Raw genomic sequence first — 20,477 nt, 5'->3', positions numbered from 1 at the left:
TGTCCTCTGGACTCCCTCCAATTTGCTGACATCTTTCTTAGTGTGGTTCCCCAAACTGGACATAATACTCCAGGATGAGGCCTCACCAGTGCTGCCTAGAATGGGACAATAAGCTCCTGTGACTTAAGTACGACTCACATTGCCAACTTTTGAATTGCACAAACCCGAACACCCTGCCCTTTCTCAGAGGCCCTGCCCCTGCCCTATCCCTTCTCAGAGGTTGCGCCCCCATTCACTCCATTCCCCTACTCCTGCTGTCACTCGCTCTCCCCCACCCTCACTCACTTTCACTGGGCTGGGGCAGGGAATGGGGGTGCAGGAGGGGGTGAGGGCTCTGTCTGGGGGTGTGGGCTCTGGGGTAGGGCTGCGGTTGAGGGGCTCAGGGCTGGGGAAGGGGGTTGGAATGTGGGAGGGAATTAGGGCGCGGGAGGGGATGCAGGAGAGGGATAGGGGCGCAGGCTCCAGCCAGGTGGTGCTTATCTCAGGCAGCTCCCAGTCAGTGGCGCAGCAGAGCTAAGGCAGCTTCCTGCCTGCTCTGGCTCCACGCGGCTCCCAGAAGCGGCTGGCATATCCCTGCTGCTCCTAGGCTGAGTGGGCAGGGGGCTCTGTGCACTGCCTGCGCCCGCAAGTGCCACCCCTGCAGCTCCCATTGGCCGCGGTTCCCGGCCAGTGGGAGCTGTGGAGCTGGCACTGGGGGTGGGGGCAGCTCTTGGAGCTTCCTGATCACCCCTCCGCCTAGGGGCCGCAGGGATATGCCAGCCACTTCTGGGAGCTGTGCAGAACCAGGGCAGGCAGGGAGCCTGCCTTAGCCCTCCTGCATCGCTGACCAGACGTTTAATGGACTGGTCAGCGGTGCTGACTGGAGCCACTAGGATCCTTTTTTGACTGGGTGTTCTGGTCCAAAACGGGATGCCTGGCAACCTTATGTATGACAGTCCTGTTAATACATCCCAGAATATCAGCCTTTTTCCCAATCGCATCACAATGTTGACTCATATTAAATTTGTGATCCATTATAACCCCCAGAGCCTTTTCAGCAATACTATTGCCACACCAGTTATTTCCCATTTTGTAGTTGTGTGTTTGATTTTTTTCCTTCCTAAGTGTAGTAGTTTGCACTTGTCTTTACTGAATTAGAGGAAAGAACAGAGTCCTATTTAGGATGAATGCCTGACTGAGAGCTGAAGGAGTACTAACAGTGCTTTGTTCTTCCAGACAGAATCGCTGGAAGAAGAGGGGGATAGCCATTATTCCTACAAAGTTTGGGATCAGCTTCACTCTTTCCTTTTTGAATCAGGTCTGCAAGTCTCATTAATCTTTGCAAAAGATTAACTAGATGTTATGCTCACCAGTCCAGGTTCTCCTTGTGTATCAAAATGGTTTAGTCCTTCTCTGAAAGTCCCCAGTGGAGAAATGACATGCATCTTTATAAACCAATGCAGACATTATATGCCACAGTTACTGGTTTATATATTTCCAGAAGACCCCATGACACGGCCAGTTTCATGCCCCCTCACCCCTAATCTCCTCAAAAATAATAGCAGTATGAATATGCTGGCTTTGTTGAAATTCAGTAATCATTATTGTCCATACATATCTTGGGCTAGCTGGGTTTTGGGTGACACTGTCAGGTTTGGATGAGAGAATGCTCTGTTTCACAAGCAACTAACAGCAGGTTCAGATTGGCGTATCCAGCTCCCATAGCTGAAAACCGTGGCTGATGGTTTTTTTTTATTCTGTAATTTGAGCCTAGTTATACCGATGATCATGGGCCAAATTCATTATGAGCATGAATACTGTTGGCCTCAGAGAGTTATACAAAGAGGAGCATGATCCCCTGAGTTTGTCTCTGATAGTTTCTACATCAGATTTGCCTCTTTAGGCTAGTCCCAAAGTCTGCTTTTATTTGTGTACCCTGGAACTGAAATCTGCCAGGTAATTTACTAGCTCATATGGTGACCCTCTATCTTTTTAATAATCCCTGTTGTAGGCTGGGGCTCTGGTACATGTGTATATAGATGGTTCAGTGCTGCTTACACATGGTGGGACTGAGATGGGTCAAGGACTTCACACCAAGATGATTCAGGTAATGATGAGTTCAGACACATCAGCATGAGACCTCTTTTAAAATAAATTCCAGTCTCACTTCCCTAATATTCTTTTCAACAGGCAGTAAGGGAGCTGCTGTAATGGCTTGTAGGTTTATATAGGGTCCTAAACTCTAATAATCACACTCGTTGTATCAGCACCAGTGCTAGATTTCTAAAATGATGGTGTAATGGGAAGTGAAGATTATAATCTGCAATATCTATACACACTGGTTTACACTAATATGTTCAGTTTAATGTAGCCGTGCAGACTATGCAGTATGAATAAGGCTGTACTCTTTATTGCCAGAAGAAGCTACATCTTTTCTTTCTGATCCTATAAAATTGTAATTTTCACATTATATTTAAACTAATATTTCTCTTTGTCTTTTGTATTTGACATATCTTGTTAAAACGTTTAATAAAGATAGATGTTGATTTCATGGCAATGTGAATTTGGAGGAATTCCACTGATATTGATGGAGTTAGTCTTGATTTACATTGGGATAAGCAAGATCAGAATCTGGCTTAATTTTTTTTTAAAAGGCTTTGCTAGAGATGCGGGAATCTGAAACCCATAATTCAGAACATTTTAGAACTTAATGGGTTCTAGAATTCTGTGGGTGAAATCCTCTCTCTATTGAAGTCAATGGCAAAACTTTCACTGACTTCAGTGGAGCCAGGATTTCACCCTAAGACTCAAAAAGAAAAGGAGTACTTGTGGCACCTTAGAGACTAACAAATTTATTTGAGCATAAGCTTTTGTGAGCTGTAGCTGTAGCTCACGAAAGCTTATGCTCAAATAAATTTGTTAGTCTCTAAGGTGCCACAAGTACTCCTTTTCTTTTTGCAAATACAGACTAGCACGGCTGCTACTCTGAAACCCTAAGACTCGTAGAACATGTTAAGGTTTTATTTCATGTCAAAGAGAGAAAGATGTTTAGAAACTTTTTACCCCAAACTTCTGGGCTCTTCTATCCCTCCGTCTCACTAGGATTTCCCATAACCTGGTCTGTGATGCTACATGACATATATAAAGCCAGTTATCTGGAAGTCATTGTGACCTATTCATGCAGGACAGTACTGCAGCAAGCATCATCTTCTGATAACCGGAAGCTTTTGCACAATGGCTCATTTAAACAGTTAGAGTGACAAGTAGATTGTAATGTTTTTGAGTATGAAATTTGCAGTGCAATGGAAAATTGCAGTAAGAGCTCAGGAGTGCCCATACCCAGGATGGACTTAAATTCTGGAAGGTTACAGAAACAGTAACTGCAATAAATGTTATAGCAATTAAAGGGCACTTACTGCATATATTGCCCCATATTTTATATGTGCAGGTAGCATATGCCCCCATTGTTTGGAGGCATTTAAAGCTAGCTGTGACAAAACTTCTTGCATTGGCAAGAAGATGGATTGGGTGATGTACTGGAACTTTTTCCTCTCTATCTTCTACAGTTGTTGAATCTTGGGCTGGCAAAAAAAAAAAAGTCTGAATAATGAAATGGTTGTAAGGACATTCGACAAACACACAAGTTCTCATGCTTGACCATGACAAACCTAGAGCTAACTCTGACACCAAATAACCAAAAGAGGTGAAACTTGGGATGGGATGGGAGAGAAGAGAAGGCTGCAGCATGGATATTGTGGATAGGGAATGGCATGCCTCACAAATATGTACACCAAACAGTCATTTTTTGTTGCTCTGCAGGTTGCCAGCAGAACTCTGGGAATCCCCACCACCAGCATTCACATCAGTGAGACCAGCACTAACACTGTCCCAAATACCTCTGCAACAGCCGCTTCTGTCAGCACAGACCTTAATGGGATGGCTGTCCATGTAAGGCATTGCGTAACTCAAACCTCTATCTGCTAGGCTAGGGCCCCAGAACAGAAAAACATGCTGTCTGTGTTCCTTTAAAAAGATATGGGATGCCCAGTGTCCTTGAAAAGGAAATAATAAGCACGCGATACCTCATAATTCCTTGTGATGGCCACAATTATTAGGATGCCACAGCTAATGAATGGCCATATTAGTTTCAAGGTTTTTATGAAACTCTCATGTTCAGTCCATTGCCAATTAGTAAATTGAAGAAAGGCAGCCATTTAAATTAATCGCTTCCTAGTAATGTCTGTTGTATTAACCGCAAGCATGGTACGCTGTTAAGTATAACATGGAGATGGGTTGGAGACTACATGGAATTGGCATCAAATCTACAGGCATGCTGCACAGGACAGGGAATTGCATGAAGGCATGGTGAATTATTTCCATGTTGCTACAAGCTCGCCTTGCTAGATGTTTTCAGGTGGCCTGAAAGGGGTTAAAATAGGCAAAGTTTTTTTTTATAAACTAGAATCCATCCAATAGTGTGTGTCATGACTCACAAGACCCTGTACCAGGAGTGGCCTTAGCCTTTTTGCCTGCCAAGATGGAAAACATTTTTGGTGCCCCTGCCCACAGTGGCTGAACCAAAAAACAAAACAAAAGCACCACCACAGCCAGCCAATCACAGCTGAGCCAAAATGGCAGGCCACTGCAGTACAGTGCCCCCTGCAAGTCTGTGCTCCGGGCTGCCACCCTGCTTTCCCACACTTAGACTGGCTTGGCTATGTGCCATCACTGGGATCTCCCTTTACCATAAGTTTAACCAATCAGCTTTAGAATCTTTTTATTTCCCAGTCAAACTACGCCTTTATGATCAGCTCTCCCAGTTACTGAACCTTGTCCATTTAATGATATGTCAGTGTCCTAAGGACAACATTGATTTAAGCAGAGGGTAACTGAATGATAGTGTAATAAATTCATATTTTCAAGGCCTACTTTAAAAAGTGCTCTTTATTTTGTTTTGTTTTTTAGAAAGCTTGTGAGACTATTTTAGAAAGGCTAGAGCCATTCAAACGTTCAAACCCCAAAGGATCCTGGAAGGACTGGGTAAGTTGTTTATACACCTCTTCCCTGATAAAATGCAACCCGATATAACACGAATTCGGATATAACGGGTAAAGCAGTGCTCTGAAGGACGGGGCTATGCTCTCCGGCAGATCAGCGTGTCTGGGTCCGACATGCTGCTCTGAGTGGCCTGTTAAGGGTGCCAGGCCGGGGCCAAGGGGTTGGATAAGGGGCAGAGGGTCTTGGGGGGTGGTCAGGGGACAGGAAGCAGGGGGGGTTGGATGGTTCGGAAGTTCTAGGGGCGGGGCGGGGCGGGTGGGGAACGAGGGAGTTGGATAGGGTGTGGAAGTCCCAGGGGGTCAGTCAGGGAGCAGGGGAGTTGGGTAGGGGGTGGAGTCCTAGGGGTGATGAGGGACGAGGGGGTCTCTTGAGGGGGCGGTCAGGGGACAAGGAGCAGGGGGCTTAGATGGGGGTGGAGTCTTGGGAGGGGTGATTAGGGGCAGGGGGGGTCTCTGGAGGGGGTAGTCGGGACAAGGAGCGGGAGGGTTGGATGGGTCGGGGGTTCTGAGGGGTCAGTTAGAGGGCAGGAAGTTACTGTTTATAACGGAAATGCTCAAGGCTAAAGCAAGTTTGATATAACGCGGTTTCACCTATAATGCGGTTAGAATTTTCTGGCTCCCAAGGACCATGTTATATTTGGCTAGAGGGGTACCTGGTACTGGTTAGATGTGGGCTGTTCAGAGAATTATTTTGTTGGTAAATCAAACATGTAGAGAAATCTGCCATCCCTGCTCATCCTGTAGGAAAGGTTCCGGGAGGCTCTAGGATAGACAGTGCAGCAACTTAGCTTGGGAGGAAAAGGATACTTGAGAGGGGTGAACTCCAAAGGGGGTGACATCTAGTTTCCACTTGTGGTTTTACAAGGAAGATTTCCCACACAGGAACCTGCTTATAACTAATTTGGGCATACTGAAGTCTAATCTCTAATGAAGTTAAGAGAAAAATCCCAAATGGTTCCATTGTATCTCAATGGTCAGATTGCAATCCTGATGAGAATGAAATCTCTGCTCACAGCAAAGTGTTTCTGTGGAAAAAAAGACTTCTCTGTAAGAAACTTCCAGGACACTTTTCACCATCCTCAGTGGGGACAATAGTTCCCTTACTCCAACATCTGAAGAGTGGGCACACCTTGCATTGTATTGTCAAGGACTACTCAAATTGAAATACCTCCATGTGTTAATCTCCCAGCCAGATTCCAAGTTCCAAGTCTCCTGTGCTTGAGGATATTTTTACTATGGTGCAGACCTTTCAAGGAAGATTAGAAAATCAAGAAATTGCAAGATGTTTGGCTCCCAAAAATCAATTATTCACTCCGCTCTACTGTGAATGTCATCCCCTATTGAGTATGTGGGCAACAGGCTTCCTCAGAATGCATTCTCAGAAGATTATTGTACAAGAATTAGTTTAATAATACTAACTTTTAAAAAACCTGCTTATTTTATCAGGTGGGAGCAGCCTACGTTAAATGTGTTAGTCTGTCAGCCACAGGATTTTACAGGTGAGTATTAAAGCTGGGGTAGTGCAGTAATATTTATGCCTAGTTACATAGTCTATGTGCAGGAGCATTCCATGGTGATTACCGGGTGGATAATTACTCTCCTCTTGGGCCATGAAGCTGTTCTGCAGCTATTATGGCTGGTGAAGGCTGCAGTAGCCATCTCAGCAGCTGCATGCCCTGGCCTGCATGACGAGAGTCAGCTGAGGGATTCTTGTAGCAGCCCATCCATCAGCCACACCTCTACTCTCAAACATGCTCCTGAGCTAGGGAAGATGAGTCACTGGTGGAGCACAGCTCTGAGACAAGTGTGGGGCCACATTCAGATCTCATTTTCACTATTATAAACCTGGAATAACTGTTGACTTTAGTGGAGTTAGTTCAGATTTAAAGAGATGTAAGTGAATCTGACCCAGGGGTCTGCATGGCACTTGGCTCCCAGCTTTCTGCCTTCCCTAAAGATTAGAACTGCCTGATTTTTCACTGCCTTTTTAGGTTTTCCATCCCCAGTGGAGAAGGGGGTCATGATTTGCCCCTTAGGGCAAAGGGATCATTGTTGCTTTCAGAATGGTATTAGAGGCAGTCAATTAAATAAAGCCACATTCTCGCCTCCAGTACATGAGCTGATCCCATTGTTTTCAATTTCATTCTCACGCTTTTTCTTTTTTATGCTGGCTCTTGTGTAGCTCTAAAATGAAACATTTCTCCCATCAATCAGCCTTACTGTCAGAGGCAAACCCAACCCCATCATTATAAAGGGCATAGGACTCATCACAAAACATTAAACTTGATATTGAGAATAGATACTACGGGACTGAAATGTATGATGTGAGCCAGTTTTCACTGCATCTTTGAAATGCATTTGTCTCTGAGCCAAGTGGCTTCGTTGGTGTTTAACAAAACACCAGTATTTACATAAACAGTCCCAGCTGCGTAACACTGGATTTGCTGTGAACTACTTCAAAAAAATGAATCGCTCCATAAGTCAGTCTTATTCTCTGGCTCCATTTCATGTCAGCACAGAATTTAACTAGTTCTGGGACATGCACAATTTTATGCCTTGCATAAAGTATTTAATATTGACTCTTTGGATCGGGACTGTATATGGGCATTATAAATGTTTATGTTCCAGAGAAACAAGTGATAGATTAGTTAAGATTGATAAAAATTCTTCAAGGAGTCTTACTACGTTTATCAAGTGCAAGATGGCCTTGGATTTCTTTATTTTTTTACTTTCTGCGTATCTAGTCTACACAGAGGGAAAATGTGTGAAGTATAAGAAAATCTTATGAATGCAATCAGAAATGTTTTGTTTTCTTTCTGTTAAGAATTCCTAACCTTCGGTATGACTATGAGAAAAATGAAGGAAATCCTTTCAACTACTTCTCTTATGGGGTTGCTTGCTCTGAGGTTGAGATAGACTGCCTGACAGGTGACCACAAGGTGAGTGGGGTAGATGATTAATAAACCCTCTGTAGTTAAGGTGAAGAAAGCATTGTCTAGTGGTTAGATCAAAGACTGGGAGTTAGTCTCTTTCCAGCTATGCCATTGACTCACTGTGACCCAGAGCAAATTTCTTAGCTTTTCTGTTCCTTAATGTAACCATATGTAAAGCTGGTATAATATATTAATAATTATGTACTCACAAGTGTATTATGAGCCTTGCAAAACCATTTGAAGTTGTTAAATCAAAGGTGCCAGCACTATGTAAGCACAAAGCAGCAGTAAAAGATTAGAGAATTGAGTTACTCATTAAAAGTAGGGCTGGGAAATTTTTATTAAAAAATGCTTGCTTGGACATGACATTGATTTCATTTGTTATGTTCCGATACAAAGCACTGATCACCGGCAACCTGGATAATGCGTCAAACAGATCTCTGAGAAAAATTGATTGCCTTCATTTGAGTTACCCCAGGGCTGAATTTGGTTTCAGGCTCAATATTAAGTTTAAAGACAACAATCAGCTTTGTTTAATATATGACCCATGGGGAGTGAGACGTCCTTATATACCATACCATACATATATATGTGTGAAAACAGAAATACTGGCCAAAATGTGGATAGTATTGGATATATTAACTAAAAAGTATAAAGTCACAGTTGCCCAATTTCAGTTATTCTCTTTGCTTATTTATTCTTTACTTCTGGTAACTTTCAGAACCTTCGCACAGACATAGTAATGGATGTTGGCACCAGCCTGAACCCAGCCATAGATATAGGACAGGTAAGCGTTATTATCACCAATTCAGCCTCATTTTGTTTGGTCAGGAAATTATGCTGCTGTGGGCCACTTTAGACCACCTCTCCTTTTCTTCTCTCTACGGGCCGTATCTTTGCAAATATAGTGCTGCAGTTCTTAAACAGAGAAGCATATTGGGCTGGCTGATGAGAAATAACCGAATAGACACAGGGTTGGGTGCGGGGAGATATCCTCTTGTTTGGTATTGTTTATTAAGGCTCCTATGTGGCCTTCAGTTATCACCACACTGATGTTTTTTCTGTACCTCAGCCCAAGTAAGGAATGAATTCAGAGAAAGCAAGCATACTGAGTTTGCAGGGGAGAGAAGATTTGCACTGCTGTAAGATTAGATCCTCATGTGGCATGTTTTGTGTCTGCAATGTATGATGGCTAATTTAAGCCCCAATCCTGCAGCTTTTACCTCAGTGTGTAGTCCAGTCAAGGTTAATGGGAGTGTTTTGTGTGAGTAAAGAGTACTTACATCGGTAAGGATTGCAGGATGAGTGCCCAAGGTGCTCAGGTACCCAAGTGGTGCTCGGAGCTGTATTAAAACCTACATTAATAGTTTAGCTTGTGAGCTCCCTGGGCAGGGACTGTGTTTTCCTCTGTCTTTTGTACAGGAACTAGCGCACAGTAACACTTTTCAGTAACTAGCAGTAATGAGTAAGGCTATGATTTTATCACAGAGGTCGTGGAAGTCATGGAATCTGGGACTTCCGAAGACCTCCATGACTTCAGCCTGCAGGTGGCTGGGAGCTGCAGAGTCCCATCACTGCCCAAGGTGGCCAGGAGCTGCAGGGTACCCCCGCCACCCAAGGCAGTGGAGCCCCCTAGCTCCGAGGTGGTGTGGGTACCCTGCAGCTCCCAGCTGCCATGGGCAGTGGCATACTCTGCAGCTGCTGGTCCCGGCAGAGGACCCCCAGAGCTCCCAGGTGGTGAGGGACCCCGGAGCTCCTGGCCTCCATGGGCAGCAGGGGGCACCATGCAGCTTCTGGCTGTTGCAGGAGGTGGGGGACCCCCGGAGCTCCTTGCTGCCACGGGTGCCGGGGGCTCCAAGCAGGTGTGGGTGAGAGGGACCCCGCAGCTCCCAGCCTCTGGTGGTGGAGGTACTTCTCTGCTCAGAACCGTGGGGGAGAGGGGAACCCTAGCTCACCAAGTTCCCAGAGCTCTCAGCCAGGCCCCCTCAGCTGCCTAGCGGCTCCTCATTTTGTGATGCATATTTTTAGTAAAAGTCAGAGAAGGCTTCCGTGAATTTTTCTTTATTGCCTGTTACCTGTCCATCTTTTACTACTACTTATTCTGGAGGCTGAATGACTGGAAGTTTGCACACACTGCACTACTGAATGCAATGGTATTCTCCCAGTAATAGTGGACTGGGATAGAGTGAAACTCCATTTATAATGAAGTTGGATGAAAGTCTCAAGTGATCCCAGTGCATCATGAGGTACAGGTTGCTATCCTGTTAGAATGAAATCTCTACTTAGAGTGAAGTCTGTCTGTGGAACAAAAATCCTAGTGGGGAAAATCCTACTTACTGTTTCCACAGTCATGCTGGGCCCTGAATGCATAAGAAGGGGGCAGGATAACTGAAGCCTGCTCCAAGGGGCCTCCTTCTGTACTGCCACACAAGGAGGATTTGGGGGTATCACAGGCTAGGGGACAGGTGATAGATGGCCAGAGGACATGGCTAATCGATCCACAAATATATGCAGCCTTTGGGAAGAAGGGAGCACAAGACATGCAGGGATTATCACACCCCTGCATCATATCTCAATGTACTGGTATTCGGAGTTGGCATAGAGAGTGGGACTTGCCCCTAAAAGACAGTTCTAGTGTATTTACAAGCAGCTCTTTTTTCTCTTCTTCTGACCTTTTCTTTGGAATGAGTTGTGAATTTATGATTACCCTTTTGTATTCAGAGCCTGTTCTTCTAGAATGACAGGTTTCAGAGTAGCGGCCATGTTAGTCTGTATCCGCAAAAAGAAAATGGATGCATCCGATGAAGTGCGCTGTAGCTCACGAAAGCTTATGCTCAAATAAATTTGTTAGTTTCTAAGGTGCCACAAGTACTCCTTTTCTTTTTGTTCTTCTACAGTATTTGCTCTCTCGTCTCTCTAGTCTCTGGACAAATTTTTCCAAAGTACCTAAGGGATTTAGAAGCCTAAGTCCCATTGACTTTCAATGAGACTTAGATGCTTGTGAAAAATTTGCCCTCTGTCAACCCAATCTAGTATAGTTTATTCTATAGCTCCCATCATTATAGTGTCTAAGCAATGGCTGAGTGTCTTCAACCCTACCTGATTGCTACTGTGTGCAAACCACCACAGAGTTACCCAGAGAAATGGGCAAATATGTACAAGTATCTCTGCTTGTGCTGATGATGCAGGAATATGCAGTGTGTAGCAAGTGGGAGGTTTTATTTTGAAATGCATAAAATAAGTAAAACTTGTTTTCAGAGAAATCTTTTGTCACCTTCAGCTTCTCAGATGTCTTTGTTTGCACTAAATCTTTGAATTACCATTGGATTCACTAAAGGGTTAAAGGCCTGCAATACCAGCTTCTAGGAAGAAATCACTAGCTTGCCATTTATGGGTCTTGATTTTTATTTACTGCATAAGAAACATGGTATCTCACATTTACTGCGTATAATATTTTTTATCCCAAAAGATTCCAAATCACTTTACATGTATCAATTTGTGATATAGAGGAATTGCTCCATCCACCACTGAAATGCAGCCACTTCTTGGGTGGGGCACAGCCACAGTACACAGCAAATATAGGGCAGGGACAGAAGGAGAATACCATATCCAATTAAAAATGCAAGTGGAATGCAAGGACACAGAATGTAATTATCCATGTGGGAATTTGGCCAGGACAGTGCCATTTGGAATGGTCATTACTTTTTTGTGTGAAGGAGCACAAAGAAGAATGTGACCTACTCTTTCTTCTGTAGATAGAGGGAGGATTTATCCAAGGCCTTGGGCTCTTTACCCTGGAGGAGTTGCGGTATTCCCCTGAAGGAGACTTGTATACCCGAGGGCCTGGAATGTACAAGATCCCAGCATTTGGAGACATCCCAACAGAATTCTATGTCTCTCTTCTCCGGGACTGTCCAAACAGCAAAGCGATTTATTCATCCAAGGTATCCTCCTGGCATCCACATGCCGTCTACTAATCCTTATTTCCGTGGAAGCTGTATTTGATAAGTGTTGTGCAAAGAGACCACATTTACAGTAATGAGGAGGTTAATGATGTATCTGGCTTTGAAGAGATCAGAGCATTTTGATAAGCTGTTCGTTTTATAATCAGTTTGTTAGCATTCCTTCTACCAGTAATTGTTAATATGAATGATAATACCCATATTAAAAGATTTAATGGTGAAATGGCTAATACATTATAACCGCTGCCCTCTACTGGAGAGAGTCTGAACTGCTCACCTGTGTCCTAAACCCTATACTGTTAACACTAATAAAGATTCTTCTTTAGCTCAAATAGTCTGTGCTTTCAGAGCAGGTGTTCTGAATTCTATGCCTCCTGTTACTCTGAAAGCTCTGAGCAATTGTGGTATGCAGCATAGAAACCACTGCGAAGCTACCGATTTACAAAAGTGTTACTCCCACAGATTTGTTGTAATTCCATTATCTTTTTCCCCATTGGTTGCAGAGTGCTGTTTTTCCTTTGGGGTTGCAGGGTCCCTCACCATAAGGGGTTGTTAATGTACTGTAAATGTTTTTCAGCTGTTGCCATTTCAGATTGTCTCTGTTCTCTTTAGCTGGTCATATAGCTAGGACTGAGCGGTATGCAGTTTGACATATGATCTTAGCACAGGCTCAAAGAGTGTCCAGTTTACTTTCAGTTCAAGGGGGCACATAAAGAGACCTCAGAACATCATTATCTAAATATTTGTTTTTACCTTGTCTGTCTCCCAACTCATCTCCTTTTCCCTGGCTCCAGGAAAATGTGCTTGCAAATCAGTAAGGCTATTTTTGTCTATTAATGTTAATTATGATCATGTACTCAGGCTGTTAGTAGGAAAGAAGGTCGAAACCCTACAAAAGAAGGAAGTTAAGAGTAAGATGAACAGCTAATGACCTCTGCTAGCTTCTGCTCCTCCTCTCCCTCCAATGGTCCCCCAATCCAGACTATGAGGAGTCTGTTTGGGGTCAGTCTGATTCTCTCTTGTGTTTTATCTGTCCAGGCTGTGGGTGAGCCTCCCCTGTTTCTGTCTGCCTCTGTGTTTTATGCCATTAAAGATGCCATCCTCGCTGCAAGGGCAGAATCTGGCTTGACAGGACCATTCAGACTAGACAGCCCTGCCACCCCGGAGAGGATCCGCAATGCCTGCGTCGACATGTTCACCAAATTGGTACAGTATTTAGGCGCTCTCAGCTTCATAATGTTCCACGATCCAATTCAACAACGCCATCCCGTCCCAGGTTGTAGATGAGTCATTTTGTGGGGCAGATCATGTGATCAGATTAGGACATTTAATAGAGATAGAAAAGGAGTACTTGTGGCACCTTAGAGACGAACAAATTTATTAGAGCATAAGCTTTCGTGAGCTACAGCTCACTTCATCGGATGCATCCTATGAAGTGAGCTGTAGCTCACGAAAGCTTATGCTCTAATAAATTTGTTCGTCTCTAAGGTGCCACAAGTACTCCTTTTCTTTTTGCGAATACAGACTAACACGGCTGCTACTCTGAAAATAGAGATAGAGGCTTTCTATTTTGTCCAATGGTTTGATGCTATTGAAAGAAAGATGCAAATCCAAACATCAGCTGCTTATGGAGAGCTTCCATTACAAGAAGGGACTCCATACAATGTGGTATTGTGAGTTTAGTATGTTAAAGGGACATTATCAACCTAATTCAGGATACCCTTCACCCACAAAATAAAATTTCATGGCAGGGAACAGACGTTGCAAAATTTAGTATGGACAGAAGCCTTGTCAATGAATGCAGGTTTTATCTCCTTAATGTATACATTTTTCTGCTGTCCTGGAAACCCAACCCCTATATCATAGTGTTAGTGCAACTAGGGTGACCAGATGTCCCAATTTTTTAGGGACAGTCCCGATTTGGGGAGCTTTTTCTTATATAGGCACCTATTACCCCCCACTCCCTGTCCCGATTTTTTACACTTGCTAGCTGGTCACCCCAAGTGCAACAGAGCCCAGTATTGACCCTGGCTTTAAGCAGGAAGTGAAACTGACCAGTCTATACAAGAGACAAGGTGGGTGAGATAATACCTTTTATTGGGCTAGTTTTTGTTGGTGATTGAGAGAGACAAACTTTTGAGACACACACAGCTCTTCCTCAGCTCTATAGGGCTCGAAAGCTTGTCTCTCTTTCCAACAGAAGTTGGTCTAATAAAAGATATTACCTCATCCACCTTGCTCTCCAATCTCCTGGGACCAACACAGCTACACTGCATACTGTCTATAATGAGAGAATGTGTGAAAAATATACAGCATAAACAGTTAAAAATAAATTAGATTTTTAGAAATATTTTAGTTTTTAATTTAAAGTAATGATAAGACGAGCGGTCCAATTTTAAAGTGTGTGTGTATTGTATACATACAATCTTTCATACCAGGGTTTGGATTTCCTATTAAGTAAAAGCTCAGTATTGAGCACAAGATACAGAGGGTATTGAAGAATCTCGTATGCAGTGTAGTTGTAGCTGTGTTGGTCCCAGGATATTAGAGAGCCAATGTGGGTCCGGTAATATCTTTTATTGGACCGACTTCTGTTAGTGAGAAACTACTCTAATCATGGATTGAACAGACACTGGGCCATTTGAGCCTTATTACAAGGATCTGTAACCCATTAAACCCTTTTTGTCCTATGACTGCAGAGGTGTTAACAGGCCAGCCACTCTGCCTTGAATGGTCCCTTTTACAATGTGTGCTAACTACTTACGCTGAACTATCTTTTCCATCTTTCATTTTGCTGTGACTCTGGGATTACCTTTCCCAGACCTGAAGAAGATCTCTGTATGGCTCAAAAGCTAGTCTCTCTTACCAACAGAAGCTGGTCCAGTAAAAGATATTACCTCATCCACCTGGTCTCTCTAATTGAATAATCTTGTTGTTAGACCATATTGCATGTGCTGAACCTGGAGACTGGGGAAAAGGCTCCCATTACTCTTCCTTCTATTTATCTGCATTATATGGTTGAGAGTAAATTCTTACTATATACTGAAGAATCATAAAGCAGCCACTTGGATTTCCTTCTCAGAAGAATACACTGCTTTTATTAAACAGAGAGAGTTTCCTCAGAGTAACAGAGCTCAAAATGGCAAGCTAACAAACCTAGAAGCCATTTCTCTACACAGCTCTCTCTCTCTGATCTAATTAATAAAATGTGGGTCCAGGCTAGAACAAGTTGCAACAGTGTCTCGACTTTAGCTTGCTCCCAAGCTCTATTAACTAATGCGAATAGGGCAACTACCAGGGACTCTATCTTACTGTAATGCAAAGGCATAGATTAAATGATTCATTGGCATCTCCATGGTGCTCCTCACCCTTATTTCTGAATGCCTCCCAAACATTAATGCATCTAGCAAGTCTGTCGTTAACATTGTTGGTCTCCATACTGGAATGGAGGAGTACCACTAAGGCCTGTCTTTGTGCTCTCTGCTTTGATGACCATCACTGAATATTATGAATATTGGGTCCAGTCTTCTGATCATCTGTGGGCCTACCCTGAAGTCTTCATATAGGCCTTGGTCCTGCATCTGTCTCTGCCTGTGTTGACCCTGCTTCCTTGCAGTGCTCCATTACAGTCAGTAGGAGTGTGTGCAGGTGGACCCCTGAAACCCAGTGGAGCCCCATTGACTTTAATGGGGTTCTGTGCAGGCATCTGTCCATGTGCAGTCAGTTGCAAGACTGGGGCATTGGTCATTACTTAGATTAAAACCCCATTGTAATTAAGGGCAAAGACAATTGTCCAAAGCCTTCTTGCCTTGCTCTTGACTTACTACTTGTCTTGTGGATGAGATGAGAAGCATCTAGCTCTGTGTAAGGATATCAGGATTATGCCCAGCATATTTGTCATCTGGCCTCTGAACCAGAACTGTTGCAGTTCTCATATTGCTAGTTACATGTGGTACAGATTCTGTATTCTGTCTGATGGGGATTCTAAGATTAGATATTTAACAGTATGAAGCCCACCTACCACAAATGGTAACAATCTGGTCAGTCTGCCTGCATTAAAAATTCAGTGTATGCTTCCAATTTGTTGCTGTCATCAGTCAATTTAACTTTTTGTATTCATTTTTTACAGTGTCCATCTGCCAAACCAGGAACTTTTAAGCCATGGTCTGTGAGGGTATAAAAGGGAAGTTTAAGGAACAAGGTCTGCTCATGAAGCTGGTTTTACCCCAGGGGACCAAAAAGAAAAACTCTGTAGCAGAAAACAAATCTGTATTCGTGTCTCATCCATTGATTCATGAAGCTCCATAATCCAATTGTTGAATCATCATTTCCATGAGGAAAGGGTATTGCTGGCAGGTTATTGCTGGGATGAAAATGTAAATGAAGAATAAATTGATGGCTTTGCTGTCTGTGTAATTGAAAAACTTGCAAGGTTCATTTAAGTTTGCTGCAGGGATCAGAGAAATGTTTACAACAAGCTTGTTTGTAAACACATTTTTTTTTAAGTATGATTATAAAACTCCAAGATGTGAAAAACTGGGGAGGACTTGGATGTGCTAATTCCAGTCAAAATGGCCTTTTTTCTTTTGTGAACTTTGAAGTTGCTAACCAGAGCTGGTGTAAGCAGATATTACTTTGTTGACTTAAATGGAGCGTTGCTCACTTACATCTGGTTGGAATTTGGCCTCTGTTTTATGACATTTAAATGGCTGCACTGGTTAATTCATAGATTCCAAAGCCAAAAAAGACCATTGTGATCATCTAGTCTGACTTCCACAGGCCATAGAACTTTCCCAAAATGATTCCTAGAGCAGAGCTTTTAGAAAAACATCCAATCTTGATTTAAAAATTGTCAGTGATGGAGAATCCACCACGATCTTTGGTAAATTGTTTGTTCCAATGGTTCATTATCCTTTCTGTCAAGAATTTGTGCCTTATTTCCAGTCTGAATTTGTCTAGCTTCAATTTCCAGCTATTGGATTGTGTTTTGCCTTTCTCTGCTAGATCGCAGAGCCCATTAATAAATATTTGTTCCCCATGTAGGTACTTACAGACTGTAATCAAGTCACCCTTTACTTCTCTTTGTTAAGCTAAATAAATTGAGTTTACTATGTTTATCACTGTAATGCACGTTTTCGAATCATTCCTGTGGCTCTTCTCTGAACCCTTTCCAATTTATCAGCAATCTTTTTGAATTGTGGGCACCAGAACTGGGGACAGTATTCTAGTAGCAGTCACACCAGTGCCAAATAGAGAGGTAAAATAACCTCTCTACTCCTACATGAGATTTTCCTGTTTATGAATCCCAGGATGGCATTAGTTTTTTTGGCCACAACGCCATGTTGGGAGCCCATTTTTAGCTGATTATCCACTGTGACCTCCAAATCTTTTTCAGGGTCACTGCTTCCCAGATTAGAATTGCCCATTCGGTAGCTATATCCTACATTTTTTTGTTCCTAGATATATACATTTCCATTTATGTGTATCAAAAAGCATATTGTTTTCTGCACCCAGTTTACCAAGTTTTTAGGTAAACATTTTAAAACATTTATATCTAAAATTCATCTCAAAACATTGTGGCTATGTGACAGGATATACCCCTGTGATCACACGCTACCCACTGTTGTAATAATTTTTGTACAAAATATGCCTTGTAAGTATTATTTGAAAACTCATAATTTCCTGATTAGTATCATCCTGATAAAATAAGTATGGCAACATTGTGTGTGAAGCTGTAAGATTCCGCTGTATGGTGTTAACATATGTTCCAAACTGAGATTGGCAAACAGGTCTGTCTTAAACAAAGGAATGTGTACTCTACTTAATTTGTATTTAAGCAATAAACAATAAGCAGGAATGGAAACAAAGGAAGCTTAAAAAGGTGAGGAAAAAGCAGCAAGAACATCCTTCCACATAGACCTTTTGTCTCCTGGTACCCAGCTGGAAATGTTTTTCCAGAGAGGGACTGAAACTAGAAAAACGAGGGACAAACATTCCAAAACACTCCGATCTCTCTTCCTGCCCATCGCATTCACTGCACTCGAAGCAACAAAGGAAGCATTTGCTGGACTCTGGGAAGAGGGGTTCTGACCTAAGAAGCTTGGGAAGTAAGACTGTTGAAGGCATGTGGTGAGAACTTTGCTTTGAATTTAATATAATTTGTTAAGTTAGGCACAAGTTGCATTTTATCTTTATTTTTCTTGTAACCATTTCTGACTTTTATGTCTCACTTAAAATTTTGTATTCACTTCAAATGTCTTTATAGTTAATAAACTTGTTTTTGTGTTATCTGATCCAGTGTGTTTAAATTGAAGTGTCTAAATAACTTTTTGAAATAATAAGTTGACATATTATTCCTTTTAAAGAAATAACAGACTTAATATAACTTGCAGGAGAGGGCTGGACAGACCCCCCCACTGAAATGTACGTTGGGGTCACCCCGCAATATTACCAAGGCTGGCGAGAACCAGAGTGTAATCCAAGCATGGCTGCCAGGCTGTAGTTGCATAGAGATACTCAGGGTGTGGCTTTCATGCTGGAAGGCTGTTTATGAGTGGCCCAAGTGGGAGCTACGTCAGCAAGGCATGGTAAGGCACCCAAAGTTGCAGGGCAGGGGTGACAGAGCCACACATTAGTCTGGACTATACCTTGGTATGTCACTGGCTGTCATATAAACTGTCTGGAAAAAAGGAAATTTACTAGGGCTGTTGATTGATTACAGTTAACTCGTGATTAATTCAAAACAATTAAAAAAATTAATCGCAATTAATCACAGTGTTCAAACAACAATATACCAATTGAGATGTATTAAATATTTTTGGATGTTTTTCTCCATTTTCAAATATTACAACACCGAATTCAAAGTGTGTGGTGCTCACTTTATATTATTTTTGATTACAAATAGTTGCACTGATACCTTGGGACTCACCCAGCCACAACACTGCATATATTCTTTTACAGGTTTCAGAGTAGCAACCGTGTTAGTCTGTATTCGCAAAAAGAAAAGGAGTACCGGTGGCACCTTAGAGACTAACAAATTTATTAGAGCATAAGCTTTCATGAGCTACAGCTCACTTCATCGGATGCATCCGATGAAGTGAGCTGTAGCTCACGAAAGCTTATGCTCTAATAAATTTGTTAGTCTCTAAGGTGCCACCGGTACTCCTTTTCTTATATTCTTTTAGTTAGCACTGTTGTTGGTACCTTTGTGTATGAAATTATGCATTAACTGGACATTATCACAAAATAAAAACGTATAAATGTTATTCTAGACGTTAGTGCATTAATAATGGACATTTTAACAGATTTGTAATGCCATCTTACTAATACCGAGCTCATATATAGCATTTTTCAACAATAGATCTCAAAACACTCTACAAAGGAGTCAGTATGATTATCCCCATTTCACAGATGAGAAACTGAAGCACAATCATCCAGCAGGTCAGATGCAGAGCTAGGAATAGCAATCAGGTCTCCTTAGTACCAGGCCTGTGCCCTATCCACTAGGCCACACTGTCTCACTATTTTGTGCTTCTATAGCACCGTCCATTTAAAAAGCTCAGTGGTTGACACATTTATTAATTAAACTACACAATATCCCACTGACCTCAGAAGCAATTGAGGGCATTCAGTACCTCACAAGCAGAAAAAGTTCCCCACGCTGCACTGTTGCAGTTTAGCAGATCATGTTTTCATATGGGCAGCCACACACTTGTTACAAGTTCTTCTTCTTTGAGCCAATAATGAATATGTCCATGTATCTCCAGCACCATACGGTAACCTGCATTGCAGGACTTTTGGAGAGAGGTCACACTCTTTTAAAGACTCCTTAAGAGCCATTGCTTTTCATGTTCAATCAAGAAGTGCATATTATGCAGTGAGAAGTTTACAGTAGCACTTAGCTGTGTTATGAAAAGCATTTATTAAGGTAAGCGCTGATGCTTTATTCCTCTCAACATGTTATGTCAAGATGGCTGAGACAAGACAGAATATACAGTAATATATCACTAACTGTAGTTCATCTGCGCAATGTATCTGTAACCTAGCAAAGTGAAATGGTGAGTGCTTACAGACCCTACTCTCTGAGATTTTGCCCATTAAGCCCAGAACCATGAAAGGACATACTATGCTTTCCAGAGCTCTTAGGGAGAGCAGCCACTGTGCCACCTTAAGGAGCATGTCTCTCTGGGCCAGCCAATGCAGCAGCAGGGATATGAGCCCATGAAAATGGAAACTGGTAATGGTAGAACAGATAGAGCAGAGCTATGGTTAGTGCAAGGCTGCCTTCAGGACATGCCGGGAGTGGAAACATGGTCAGCATTTTCCCCACAGAGGGCCTCACAGTTCAAATGTTGCCTCTCTCTTTTTTTCTCTTGTAGAATGAGTTGTTTTGCTTATTCTGCAGGCTCCTTTCTTGTTGGGGCACGTGTGTATGGTGGGGATATGATTACAGGTCGTAAAGGGAGACACTTCCAACCGCAAAGGTGGGTAGAGTCTGGGAAATTAAATGGGGAGGGGGGGTATTCAGGGCTCCATTGGGGCACAGA

The 20,477-nt window shown here is 42.6% G+C and overlaps 1 protein-coding gene across 4 annotated transcripts in view; it reads left to right on the top strand.

Annotated features, from left to right (window-relative positions):
• Window positions 1-16,452, top strand: part of XDH (xanthine dehydrogenase) — a 74,875-nt gene extending 58,423 nt beyond the window's left edge. For all 4 annotated transcript variants that reach the window (XM_043511656.1, XM_043511657.1, XM_038395583.2 and 1 more), the window contains 10 exons: window positions 1,216-1,297; window positions 1,991-2,086; window positions 3,799-3,927; window positions 4,945-5,019; window positions 6,483-6,535; window positions 7,861-7,975; window positions 8,691-8,756; window positions 11,725-11,913; window positions 12,970-13,137; window positions 16,061-16,452. In XM_043511656.1, coding sequence (XP_043367591.1) covers window positions 1,216-1,297; window positions 1,991-2,086; window positions 3,799-3,927; window positions 4,945-5,019; window positions 6,483-6,535; window positions 7,861-7,975; window positions 8,691-8,756; window positions 11,725-11,913; window positions 12,970-13,137; window positions 16,061-16,111 — 1,024 coding nt within the window. In that variant the 3' untranslated portion in view covers window positions 16,112-16,452. The remainder of the gene's footprint in view (window positions 1-1,215; window positions 1,298-1,990; window positions 2,087-3,798; window positions 3,928-4,944; window positions 5,020-6,482; window positions 6,536-7,860; window positions 7,976-8,690; window positions 8,757-11,724; window positions 11,914-12,969; window positions 13,138-16,060) is intronic.
• The last annotated feature ends 4,025 nt before the right edge of the window (window positions 16,453-20,477 follow it).

Source organism: Dermochelys coriacea, chromosome 3 (genome assembly GCF_009764565.3).
Source record: "Dermochelys coriacea isolate rDerCor1 chromosome 3, rDerCor1.pri.v4, whole genome shotgun sequence".
Taxonomy (NCBI): Eukaryota; Metazoa; Chordata; order Testudines; family Dermochelyidae; genus Dermochelys; species Dermochelys coriacea.
Note: the sequence above shows the minus strand (reverse complement) of the source record. Positions and strands in the feature narration are given on the sequence as shown.